Source organism: Perissodus microlepis, chromosome 3 (assembly GCF_051167445.1).
Source record: "Perissodus microlepis isolate ML-2025 ecotype Zambia chromosome 3, ASM5116744v1, whole genome shotgun sequence".
Lineage (NCBI taxonomy): Eukaryota > Metazoa > Chordata > Actinopteri > Cichliformes > Cichlidae > Perissodus > Perissodus microlepis.
In genome coordinates this window covers 22,656,029-22,669,902 of record NC_140463.1, presented here as the reverse complement: position 1 = coordinate 22,669,902, position 13,874 = coordinate 22,656,029, and the positions used below count along the sequence as shown (strand labels likewise).

The following is a 13,874-nucleotide window of genomic DNA, read 5'->3' as shown; positions in this document are numbered from 1 at the left end:
AACTCCTGGTTTTGAATTCATCATCTGGCCTGGGCCTTTGTGAGGTTTGCATGTTCTTCCCATGTCTATGCGGATTCTCTCTGGGTACTCCAGCTTCCTCCCACAGTCCAAAGACATGAAGTCAGTGGGTTTAGGTTAAATGGTGATTTTAAGCTGCCCATGGGCAAGAATGGTTGTCTTTCTCTGTTTTAACCCATACATATTCAGACTAAAACCTGAGGACCAAACTGGTTTAGATAATAAGAAGTCCGCCTGTTTAAGAACTGTACCACATCTAGCAGTCTGCATGTATTCTAAAGAGAGCTAAGATTTCCAACACCTTTTGCCTTGAAGTGACTACAGCAGCAAGGATGTAAACATGTTTGGACACTAGGTATTTTTTCTAACCACAGCCTGGAGCTGCAGGTGTTTTTCCAAATGTTTGTTTTGTAATTATGAAAGTTCATAATTGCCACACACAGACACACTGATTATTGTCTGAAGTACATCGTTTTGGTTTCAGTTTTAAGGATTTGGATGTCATCAAAGTTAAATTTTCTTTATAAGGAAGAACTTGTTCATTGTGTGAACTTTAAAGTCCTCTTCTCATCCTTAGCAGCGATGATCTGTGGAGGAGTTCAGCTGTGTTGTTATTAACGTCAGAGACGTCACTGAGCACAGTGGCAAACGCATCAGTCATGGTGCTTTTTGTTTTGAGGTCAGGATTATTTTACAGGGGTTTTTTAGAATATTTTGTTTAAGGACGGTACAGCAGAGGCTGCTTTTTGCTATAATATATATATATATATGTCTGTACCAAAGTATAAAGATATTACAAAAACACATTTATCAGGATTTATATTAGACTTGATTTGGCATGAAGGCTCACAAACAGCTGAGTTCTCACCTTTCATGAAATTTAAATCTACAGCTCAACTGTTACTGATATTTTGTTTAAAGATGAGATTTGATTTCCATTGTTCTTTATTGTCTATTGTCTGGCATTTACGTCAGCAGGTGCAGGAGCAGTCCAACCTGTATCACGATTAACCCCACACACCCAACCCAGAAACTCTTCGACCTCCCCCCTGAGGCAGGAGTATGCACAGCTTATTCTCAAAGGCTGTAAGAATGGTCACCTCCAAACCTCACTGGCCTCATTCTAGCTTGCTGTGCTGCTGCTCTGGTTTTTAAAATGCCACACCTGGGTCTTTTGTCTATTTATTATAAAATATGTAGTCATAAATTATATATCTTATTATTATTTTTATTATTTTTATTTTTAATCTCATGAAAGCTGCTTTCTCCTGCACACGGTGGTTGCTCACCTGCAAGTCCCTTTGCAACCCACCTCTGCCCTTACTCCTCCATACATGCAGTAGCTGACTTAACCCTCTGGGGTCAATGGATGCGCTGGCGCGTCCAAATCACTTGACCAATTTGAGACGACATAGCAACAAGATGTAGCCAACCAGAGCCTCCATTTCAACTTGTGTTGAAAGTGCAGACTTCAAGCTATATTGCAGTTTTTAAAAGTTTTAAAATCTTTTTTGCAAAACTTGTGCATAGGTTTTTTAATTTCAAGTTATGAAAATTATTTGTTAAATTTGTGATTGTTACAGTAAAAAATAAAGTACTTTTTTGTACTTGGATTTAGATTTAGTCTCAGATCAATCCTGTTAATGCAGTATGTCAAAATGAAAAAATAACAGTAAATTCAGATATTAGATTGTGCTGAAAAGAATAGTACAAAACAAGGCAAGGTAAATAATTTTTAAAGGTGAGGTAAAATCAAAAGTAGGAAAAAATGGCCAGTTATACTGTGGAAGAAAGAGGGAAACTCAGTATATCAGTCATCACAGGCTTCTGACTATAGAGGCTCTAGACTTGTGTTTTGAGACCTAGTTCCAGCTTAGCCATCAGAAAGGGATCCGTCTAACTCTACATCATCTCTTTACAGAAACATTAACAACTGAAATCACCAGTGATGAAACATGAAAGTTGGGACTTTTTAGATAGTTCAGGATTTTTCCCCTTAAAGCTGTCTTTCTGGGTGTTCATGTTTGTCAGTGTTGAAAACACTTTTATTAAAAAAAGAAAAGTACCAAGTATGTGTGGAAAATAACACTAGGCTTATTTTTGAGAGTTGTTTCTTAGTCTTCAGTGTCAGTTTCGGGGAAGAAAGAAATTATGTAAGAAAAAAAAACCTGAGTGTTTTCAGTTTCCCTGAAATTACCTCAGCTTCTGTAATTTAAACTTTTCCATCAAGTTTCATGAACATGGCACTTTTCTTTCTTTTTTAACTTGCTGTAGGGACAATGAGATAAAAGAGCAAACAGCACTGTAAACCTGATTCACGATGTGAAAATACTTTTGCATGTTAAAAATATATTAAAACTCTTAAAGTCTTTGTTGTGACGCTCCAAACTGAAGGCAGCGGAAACTAGTTTGCCTTTGAGATGTGATAGAACTTGTTCCACTTATGGCAAACTAAATGGACTGCACATAGTTTAGAAATATACTTACTCGTGTAATTAAGATCAAACTAACCAAAGACCAAAACACCGCAGAACCATATGTGACCAAGTGGACTTCAGGGACTAGTAGCCACAACTCATCATCACTCAGGAAGCTCCACTCTGAATTAGCAGACAAAGGTAGGGGTGGACTCCTTGGGCAAAGTGTAGGGGGCCCCGGGCAAACCTGTGCCTTTCAACATGTCACAATGGACATGTCGAACCTTGTCCAAGTCTCCCACAGGGGCAATGGTATATACAGCCCCATTCCCTTGAGGTGCCCTGAACACCTGGTAGGCAACGGAGCTCCATAGGTCCTGGATCTTGTGCCGGCCCCAGGCGCTGTGATCTCGAAGATACACCAGTCGACTGACCTGTAAAGACGCAGGGTGGACTCTCTGATCATGCCGCTACTTGAGACAGTCAGCGGCCATCGACAACCGTGTCCAAGCTCCCTCAAAAGCCACTATTAACCTGGCTTGATGCTCAGCCACCCAATCCTGTACTTTTCCTGGCACTGGGTCCCGGGCCAATAGCAACGCTGCCTGACCAGTTCAGTGGTATGCTCAATATCCTGGTGCTCATGGTCCTTGTGCAGCTGTCTCAAGGTCTCAGCCTCCCCACCCCCCACCCCCTCTTGAGACGGGAAGGCCCCAGTCTACAGCTGAGTAGCAGAGGGTAACACCGCGGGACACCGAGCCTCCTGAAGCAGAGTTGGAACTGAAGTCCCAGGCAGCACACTCTTGACCAGGCTAGAGCTTGTCTCATACTGTTGAGAGAGAACGTCAGGATTCCCATTGATCTCAAAGTCGAAGGCTGCAAGCTGGGAGGCCCACCTCTGCTTGGTGGCACCTAGCTTGGCTGAAGAGAGATAACTGAGGGAACTGTTATCAGTAAAGACCACACACTTCTGTCCCAGCAGGTATTCTCTGAATTTTTCGCCCATGGCCCACTTGAGCGCAAGAGATTCCAACTTCATGGAGCTGTAATTATCCATGTTGCGCTCATGGGGCCGAAGACCCCGGCTAGCATAAGCCACAGGCCTAACACCACTTTCTGCCTCCTGCGAGAGAACTGCACCCAGCCCGCTGTGCCTGGTGTCGACCTCCGAGATAGAATGACGATTGAAATCAGCATATGCTAACACAGGAGCAGACACCAATCTTGCCTTCAGGGCTTCAAAGCTCTCCTCACACTTAGGTGTTCAGATGGCACTCAAAGTCTGTCCCAAGCCCGTCTTTGACTTGGTGTGAGCCAATTTAGCCACTACTTGATGCAGGGGAGGCGCCAACGTGACAAACCCCTCCACAAAGCGTCGGTAGTAACTGGCGAAGCCTAGGAATGACCGCAGCTCTGACACGGAACAAGGACGTCGCCACTTGGCCACTGCACCGACCTTGGTGGGATTGGTGGGAACACCCACGCAGTAGATAACATGGCCCAAGTAGCTAACCTTGTGCCAAAAGAAAGCACACTTTTCCAGCTTAGCTTGAGCCCCTTCTGCTGCAGCCTTGCAGGCACCATCTCTAGTCGTTGCAGATGCTGAAAGACCGACGAGGAGATCACAATGATGTAATCCGGGGCGATCGTGGCTCAAGAGTTGGGAGTTCGCCTTGTAATCGGAAGGTTGCCGGTTCGAGCCCCGCCTTGGACAGCCTCGGTCGTTGTGTCCTTGGGCAAGACACTTCACCCGTTGCCTACTGGTGGTGGTCAGAGGGCATGGTGGCGCCAGTGTCCGGCAGCCTCGCCTCTGTCAGTGCGCCCCAGGGTGGCTGTGGCTACAATGTAGCTTGCCATCACCAGTGTGTGAATGTGTGTGTGAATGGGTGGATGACTGGATATGTAAAGCGCTTTGGGGTCCTTAGGGACTAATAAAGCGCTATATAAATACAGGCCATTTACCATTTTAATCCAGGTACAGTAGTAGCGACTGGCACTGCTGGTCCCCGAACATCCTCTGCATTAGGTGCTGGAAGGTACCAGGAGCTTTGCACAGCCCGAATGGCATGCAATTCCACTCAAACAGGCCAAAAGGGGTGCAAAAAGTGGTCTTGGGCTAATCCTGCTCAGAAACTGGTACCTGATTGTACCTGCTGGCCAAGTCGATGGTAGAAAACCAGCGTGCATCCAGAATTTCCTCAATGTGAGGTAGGGGGAAGGCGTCCTTTTTCGTTTTTCTATTCAGCAGGCGGTAGTCGACACACAGACCTGGGCTTCCATCCTTGCTTCCGGACCAGGACAATGGGAGAGGCGTAAGAACTGCTGCTCTCCCTAATTACCTGGGCCTCCAGTAGCTGATTGATATGGGCCCTTGTCAGCCTCATAATCAGAAGGAGGAATTCGCCTGTACTTCTGCCGGACGTGAACGTCATCAAGGAGAGGTATGTCATGCGAGATCAGATTGGTCCAGCCCAAGTCTCCCTCATGAGCAGAGAAAACGGAGCGGTACTTCAGTAAAAGTGACTGTACCTCATGTTGGTCTGACTCAGCGAGTGAAGACAGGTCGATCGCATCCACCATGTCTTGAGGAGGGCTGCTGGTTGTATGGGAGGGAACTGTGACAGGAAAGGAGTGTTCCTCACTGACACCAGTGTGGAGGCTAACAACAGTGGCTTAGCTTATCACTCCCAGTTGAAGTCGCTCCACCAGAACTCAGAGCAACGCTGTACTGCCAAGTTTCTAAGTTGTTGCAGCTCCTCTTCCATGGCGATAATCCTAGACAAACCAAAAACAAGGGAAAGTTAAGGTAGTGAAATGCTAAAATCCTGTTTCTATTCTTCCTGAACCTGGATGCTGCTGTCTTGTCTACAATCAACCACAAAAAAAAGTCTTCAAATACTATGATCACTGCCAAAATAAAACAATTTACGAGACCGACCCTCAACCTCAAATGTGCATCCTGTCGAACATAAATGAAGCATCAGGTCCCAGAAACTGACCCCGGGGGCACAGTGCTCTCAGTAACTGGAAAGCAGAAGATCTCTGAGTAACTTAACAATGAAGTCCATGTTAAGAGGGATGTGAGCAGTTATCCAGTGGGTAAGAGAATCTTAAGAGAAATATTAATGGTGGGATAGTTTGAGGAACACTTGAGAAGATTCTCTGCAAGCTGCAGTGACTGAATACCTGAATTATTGTTTTTTAACCACTTTGAAGAGTCTCCTCAATAGATACAGTAAGAGTTTCCATCATAACAGATACTGTTCAGTTTTCTGACTAAAACTGAAACACCGAGTACAGACTTTCACTGACTGAAATTTACATACAAAGTGCTTGGATTTTTATTTTCCACTTGAAAAAAAAAGATTATTGTTTTGTTCTATTTTCGTGACCATCCATCCATCCATTCTCTTCCGCTTATCCTTTTCAGGGTCAAATAACTTTACCATTAAAAATATTAAAATGTAAAAAAAATATCTTTCACATCTCGTAAGTCTTACACGAAATAAATTATTTTATTTTTTTTATTTCGCCATGTCTGCAGAGTGTTATATTTTTTAGTGCTGGCTTGATATTACTAAAAAATTGGGTGCATCAACACCTGATATATGGATAACATCTATAGAGGTGCATATATCCAAACCTTTACAGGCTTGCTGTGGGATACTTGTGCACCCCTGCCTCCTCAGTGCCATGTGAAAGTGTTTTATTCCGAAGCTGGAGGGGTTATTACGAAAAAAAGGGAAACTCACTGAGTCCAAGCACAGTGGAAAAAAATATTATTTCTTAATAAGATTGACTAAAGTTTTCAGGAGCACAATCACTGTGTCATCATTTGAAAACACTGCAAAAGTTTTACATAAACGTCTCCTGTCTGATTGGATTTATTTAAAGAAGAGGGCGTCACTAAGTGACAATAAAGATTTGTGACCAGCAGGGAGCGGCTGTGTGCACATGAAGCCTCAAGAAACTTAGACGAAAAAAACACTTACATAAAAACAAATACCGGAAATCACTTTAGCAGAGACCTTGAATAATAATACAATTAGTAATAGTATAATGAGTAGTAATGCTATTACTAGTTTAGTCTCTGTAGTTTTTCCTCCAGGTCATTAGGTGGCGATGATCCGGCCGATAAAATTAAATCACATGATTTCCGGCGGAACGTTAAGAAAAAAATAACAAAACAGGGTGGTATGGCAAAGAGGTGGTGATGAAGCCAAGGCATAAAGCTCAGTTACCGTTGATATTACTATGTTTAGCGTTCGGATTAGGAGGTGAAGAAGCGGACACCGAGGGGAAGCCAATGTTAGCCAGTATTGCATTGTTTTGTGCACCATGAATTTACGAGGGCTCTTTCAGGACTTCAACCCCAGGTAACGTAGCTGCGTCTCAGCTAGCACTGCAGCTAGTTAGCATGGATTAAGTGTTCGGTGAGATCGTCTCTCTGCTGTTTGGAAAAGAAAAAGTAAAAAGCAGACTCATTATGCGTGTGGAAATCACGTTCTCTGGTTTCTGGTTAACCTACAGGGATACCTCTTAATAAAGTAACTAATGCTAACTAAAACCTAACCAAGGCCCGGCTAGCAGGCTAGCTGTTACCACCGATGATTTGCTAGTTAAAGACAATTTAATGTTGTCTACAGTGGATTGTGGCTCTAGTTGTGTCATGTTTCCTTTTGTTTCAATTGCCACTTTAAGGTAAAAACAAAACAAAACAAATAAAGCGAAAATAAAAAATGATTAAAATAAAATTATTTGGCATTTGTGCACATATAGTAGGTATGGGTACACAAGAAATACTATGTTTTAAAATGTAACCAAAATTTTATTTGTTAAAGTTGTTGTTATGTTGGCCTGCTTTTCTTAAATTGGAGCAAGTTTGTCCACATGATTGCTGACAGCTAAGACTCAATACCCTACATACTGCACTCAACATATCTATCGAACTACCTGTCAAAAAACAAGAAAACAAAGTTTTAGAAATCTGTCAAAAACTATTCTAAGCTCTAAGGCAGGAGTGTCTGACTCCAGGCCCCTAGGTTCAGTGTTCTGCAGGCTCTAGATATCACCTTGGGTCAACACACCTGAATCAAATGATTGGTTCATTACCAGGCCTCTGGAGAACTTCAGGACATGTTGAGGAGGTAATTTAGCCATTTAAATCAGCTGTGTTGGATCGAGGACACATCTGAAACCTGCAGGACCCTCGAGGCCTGGAGTTCGCCACCCCTGCTCTAAGCGTTAACCATTACACAAAGTTTTAAAAAGGATTTTTGTAATTACCATTAGGTTATGGCAGCTGTGGCATAAACCTTACATTGGGTGGTGGTCTAATACAGTTGTTAAGCATGTTATAATAAGTTTTCAAGTGGGGAAAAATGAGCTTTCCATATTTGCCTTTAACTATAAAAACTGCAAAGCTGCATCTTTTTTCATCATGTCTTTCATTTTTCCTCTCTTCTGTTGCAGCAAGTTCCTAATCTATTCTTGCCTGCTGCTCTTCTCCGTGTTGCTATCCTTGAGGCTGGATGGAGTTATCCAGTGGAGCTACTGGGCTGTGTTTACGCCAATATGGCTGTGGAAGCTGTTGGTCATCATCGGGGCGTCCGTGGGCACCGGAGTCTGGGCCCACAACCCTCAGTACAGGTTAGACTCTCTCACTTGTATGTGAATTGGTAGTTAGAGTGTAGACTGTCTGTAAAAAGATAGACTTTCACTATTGCTTAGTGAAGTCCCCTTATGAAGCTTTTCCTCAGGCTCTGTTTTATTTTCGTAGTCATTTTTACAATTCATATTTTATTCAGTCTGACCTGAGTGTAGTGATTGAACCTGTAAAGTAAATAATGGAAGTGTTTACTGGGGTAACAGAGCGAGGGAAGCGGGGCAGTTTTCCCAAAGTCTCCTGTAGCATTAGAAATGTTTTTTTGCAAGCAGAGGAGTTGTTGCCTGCTGGACAGTGAAAAGAATGCAGGGTCGGCTTCACTTTCTCAGAGAGAAGCTCTGTCCATCTATTCTTACTGTCCGTGGTTTAAAGTAACTAGCAGACCCTGAACTGTGCACAGCTCTTTGCATTAGTGTTAGGTAAACAACTATATACTGTTACATTTACCAGAGGAGTACTGATTGTTAGAGAGTGATGAATTTGTTAGACAAAATAAATATGTAAATATGATGATGCTCACCCAGACTTCATCTTCTTATTCTCATGTTGTTGTCGTCTCCTCTGCTGTGCTCCTGTTTTAGACTTAAATCAGTGGCTTATTTTGATCATTTGACAGATATAATCAGCGGTCCCTGGTCTGTACTACAAATATTAAAATTTGGGCTGCCAGTTAAAATTCATAGCTTAAAGAACTTGGCATGTGAACACAGTCATAAGTTTGTCACATGGTGCTCAATGTAACTGCCAATATTAATGATTTGTACACCTATAAGGATGTTGACGTTTCCATTACCCTGGGGAATGTTAATGAATTCATCTAGGAGAAGATTGGGAACATGAATGAAAACATATGTTTTAGTATGGTGATAGCAGCAGCCCAGGTTCAGCTTGAATGCTGAGATCAGGGCACCTAAAGTGTTTTAACCTTTATGATGACCTCTGTCAGGGCTGAGGGGGAGACGTGTGTGGAGTTCAAGGCCATGCTGATAGCGGTGGGGCTCCACGTCCTGCTGTTGATGTTCGAGGTGCTGGTGTGCGATCGGGTAGCGAGAGGAAACTACTTCTGGCTTCTCGTCTTCATGCCACTCTTCTTTGTGTCACCCGTTTCCGTAGCAGCGTGCGTCTGGGGGTTTAGACACGACCGCTCTCTTGAGGTAAGGCGTCTGATTTTTTTTATGAGGATTTTTATGAGGAAACTCAGAAACTATGATTGTAAAATATCACAAAACTACACTTTTCCAGCTGTTTGTCAAGATTCAGTGTCAAAAGATACAACAGTGAGGGGTTTGTATTTTTGTTATCCTCAAATGTTTTATTCATCAATCTTTAGTCAGAGTCATTTGAATTAAAGTCTGATCCATGTCTGAAGTCTTCTGCATACTGTTCTTGCATTATCAGACTCAACTCGGGCAAAGTTGCACTTTTTTAAACATCTTGTATGAAAAAGCAAGAAATGGTCTTAAGGGTAGTGCTTTCTGTGAGTTGAAGGTGTTCATGACGTGTGAAGGTCTTGGGTTTGAATCCACTGGCCAGCTGTGAAGCGTTTGTATGTTCTCCCAATGCCGGTGTAACTCTTGGTCTCCAACAACACTGGTTGTTTTTGTTGCATTTTCTGCATGGCTTTAAATCCCACTGAGAGAGTTCATATGTAGGATGCGTGTAACAGAATAGGCAGTTTAATAAAAGTACAGTCCTGAACTTCTGTCCTGATTGTTTCTCCCTGTCTTCCTCTCCTCAGCTGGAGGTGTTGTGTTCAGTAAATATTCTGCAGTTCATCTTCATCGCTCTGAAGCTGGACAAGATCATCAACTGGCCTTGGCTGGTGAGGCACAGGAAACACGCCACTTATTGTGCTTCCATTGTGACCACAATCTGTGCTGGTCCTGAAGCCCTCTTTGAACTTGCTTTAATGAATCCCTGCCTGTGTTTGTGTGCTGCAGGTGGTGTGTGTCCCACTGTGGATCCTCATGTCCTTCCTGTGCCTTGTTGTCCTTTACTACATCATCTGGTCAGTCCTCTTTCTCCGCTCCATCGACATCATCGCCGAGCAGCGGCGAACTCACATCACCATGGCGATCAGCTGGATGACTATCGTCGTACCGCTTCTCACATTTGAGGTGAGGCGTGAAGTCTGCATCATCTCCTGTTGTTTAAAATGGCTAGCTGTTTGGTCTCCAATGTAAAGGCCAAGACTCAGCTGTCCATCTGCATCTTAAGGACAAAGGTCGCTCTTTCGAGGATGCCAATGTTCACATTTTGGACAGAGAGGACAGATGGTTTGAAAGAGGAGTGAAAGAAGCCATCTATGTCCACTGTGAGCGACCATCTTTGAACAGAGGTGGTGGTTTACGACACCAACTATCTGCCATCTATAATCCAGTTTTGAGATCCCTTCCCAGACGCCTTAACGCCCACTCACATCCTGGGCCATCTGACCTCAGGAAATCACATGATAGTGTGGGCTAGGTTTCCCAATGAGCTCACCTGAAACCCTGGCTGATTGTGACCCACACCCGTTTTCACATCTAGGCTTATGTGATTAGGTAGAGGATCATTAGGGGGTCCTTTGTCCCTCTGTGGGGGGGAAACTCCCACAGGGCTTTAATCTGGGACTCTCCATAATTTGATCCCAGAACTGAAAAAGCTTCTCGGATGAGAGGTGAAACGTCTTCAAGCAACTTAAAGAAGTCCAGACGCTTTTCTTTGTAACCTCTTTAGACTGTTACAGTCGTTGGCTCATGCTCGTCTTCTTTCTTTTCTTCTTTCTTGTTTTTAATAAATACAAACTAAAATATATTGTAAAGTGAGCTGGAGAGAATGGCGGATAAAAAGCCTTGCAAACTAAGGCACAGTTGAACAGTCTAAAGTGGGCTGTGAACCACGCTCAGCGCAGGCACTTAGACCATAAAGACAGACGCTCCTGCGGTGTCTGGGTGGTAGAGTCAAAAATCGCTGCACACATGCATGTTTTTTCCTCCCAGCAGCAGGATGTCTGATAACATTTACATGTCTTTACAGATCCTTCTGGTGCACAAGCTAGACGGTCACAACAGCCTGAGCTACGTGTGTGTGTTCGTCCCTCTGTGGCTCTCCCTGCTCACACTCATGGCCACCACCTTCGGCCAAAAGGGAGGAAACCACTGTGAGTATCTGCAGCTGGACTTGTGGTCCCTGCTCCTGCTGTTGTTTCAGTATTCGCACAACTTTCCCTTAATATAGCTTCATTAAAGCTTTTATCTTTCGATGTTTGTCATTTCTCGGACTCCAGCAAATAATGTTCTATGAAGCTGCTGGTTCTGTAAATCATTTGGTCTGTAAAATGTGAGGAAAAATAAATGAAAAGATTATATTTTGACTTTTTGATTGACCTGAGAGTAAATTAGAGGAGGTTAAATTTCCTTTTAATTATTTATGTGGTCATATTTTAATAATATTAAACTTTGTCTGCAAATCAAAAAGCTTTTCATTGTTTCTCTCTTCTGCTCCGTCCTTATTTCCGATCAGGGTGGTTCGGCATCCGGAAGGACTTCTGCCACTTTCTGCTGGAGCTCCTTCCCTTCCTGCGAGAGTACGGCAACGTGTCCTACGACCTTCAACGTAGTGAGGACCCCGAGGCGGCCGAGGATCTGCCCGTCCCTGAACCGCCGCCAAAGATTGCCCCCATGTTCCACAAGAAGACCGGCGTGGTGATCACGCAGAGCCCCGGGAAATACTTTGTCCCGCCACCCAAACTCTGCATCGACATGCCGGACTAATGGCGGGTCAAAGCATGAGCAGTCGTGGGTGCCGAACTAATAAAGCCAAAACCGCTTCAGAGACTGTTTCTTTTGTTTTGTTTTAAATCCACTCTCCACTGAAGGATTTTGGTCCCCCCACCCTGAACTGTGCATCAGCATGCCCAGCACGGGCAATCCACCTGAACTAAAACGGCATGGATCCAAGATCCCCGCTGTCCTCCTGACTCGCTGCCTTTAAAGGGTGAAATCATGGAACCCACGAAGGGACAGCTTTGTTTTTCACCTCTCGCTGGAGCCACACTGTTGTTGCTGACTCCCAGTTGTATCCGTGGTGAGGAAACATCCAAGACTCTATTGGATCTAAACTTCAGGCTGACATGATGCTGACATCAGTGAGAACTGGATACGTGTAGACTTTAAATGTTCGCTCTGAACTGCTGTAGATCTTTGCTTTATGTTCAGAGGATGTCAAAAACAAAATCAACACTTTTTGGGTTTGTGACGGGGACCATTGGAGAGGCTCCATACAGGGATCAGTGTAACCCTGTCCTTTAAATTCTCTCTTCATCATTTAGGTGTAAAAAAAAAAAAAAAAAAAACAAGGGTGTGGGGCTCAGAGGAAAAGTTTCTTTCTATCTTTTTTGTTCAGGGCTGCCTTGGAGCAATACTTGTGTGTCAGTGCATTGAAGCAGCTGTTGGGCTGCTTTCTGATTGTACATTTGGAGAAAAGATTCACAGGGCTTATATGTAGGGCTGTGCAAAACTACACGATCCCCAATACTCTGCCCCAAACATGCAAGTTGTTTAAACTAATTAGTTCGGCTAAGAGGGAACTTCTTCACAGCCACCCCAAACGGGAGGAAAGAGTAAAGTTCTGTTTTCCAAAGCGTTCGTGCACTCTGCAAGCATTGCTTTAAGACTACCCTTGAAGAAAAAAAAAAAGCATCTTTTCTTTAAAAAGAAAAGGAAATAGCACTTTGTTACCATGTTCCAGGAGGAACCCAGTTTGACTTGTCGGATTTTTCTATTCTTGTTTGGTTTTTTGTTTTTGTAAATAACACAACTTGTCAAGTTAGGGACCATAGCGGTGACGAGAGTGGGTGGGGGCAAAAAAGTAAACGTCAATCATGCACTCCTGATTTTTGATTGGCTGTGAAAACTTTCTACCATCCTCAATCTTATGAATGCAATCTGTGTGACTGCAATTTTAAGGTGATGTAGCATCCTTTACATTAAACTGACAGCTTGGGTTTTTGATTGAAGAAGTAAAGAGTTGAGCAGAGTTTAGAAGCTAACACATATCTGCATTAAGTTTAACCGTGAAAATAAAAATCTTGACCTGTTCAGGAGATAAAGACAGCGTGCCCTCCCCTCCTCCTCTTCTTTTTTTAAACTCTCCCTTCTATGCTGCCATTACCTTTTCTTCTCGTCATTGCTGGGGGATCGTCAGGTGTCACTAAACATACCGGGTTTTTGTTGTCTGTATATTTATTTCAGAATTAAACTGAGAAAGTAATCGAGCCCTGAATTATTCTTCACTGTGATCGTGCCACAAACGGTTCCCGCGCAGCGCTCTGGTCTAACAGTGCTTCAGTCGGCATGCAGCAGTCTGTCTCTGCCTCTTGGATCACTGATTGACTTCTTTCTGTAAAGTGGGTGAATGTCAGAGATCGATTCTATGGGTCTGACACTGAAATATGATATTCATTGTTTTCTGGGATTAAACTCCATTGTCACGAGACAGAGCGATGTCACATCATGTTTTGTTTTTGGTCCGGAGGTCCATGGAAAAGAAGTATTCAGTGACCGATGTCTGCTGACGTACAGCTGTTACATACAGTAGACTTTGTGCAGTACTGTGTACTTTACTTCCAAGGAGCCAGAGTTTCTTATAAAATTTAAAGCGGTCTTGAGGTTTTCTGAAGGTCTTTTAAAGTGTCTCTCTGGATATTTTCAGTCTAATAACCCAGTGTTGTGTCTACACATAACAGACAACCTAGCAAAGAACCAGTAGTATCTTTAGGATCTCCACCAGCA

The 13,874-nt window shown here is 43.3% G+C and overlaps 1 protein-coding gene across 1 annotated transcript; it reads left to right on the top strand.

The window, feature by feature from the left end:
* The first annotated feature begins 6,589 nt into the window (after positions 1-6,589).
* Positions 6,590-13,578, top strand: tmem185a (transmembrane protein 185A). Its single transcript, XM_084923597.1, has 7 exons — positions 6,590-6,811; positions 7,908-8,084; positions 9,047-9,254; positions 9,839-9,922; positions 10,041-10,217; positions 11,119-11,242; positions 11,605-13,578. Exons 1-7 carry the CDS (start codon positions 6,774-6,776, stop codon positions 11,853-11,855), a joined length of 1,059 nt encoding a protein of 352 aa, XP_084779723.1. The 5' UTR covers positions 6,590-6,773; the 3' UTR covers positions 11,856-13,578.
* The last annotated feature ends 296 nt before the right edge of the window (positions 13,579-13,874 follow it).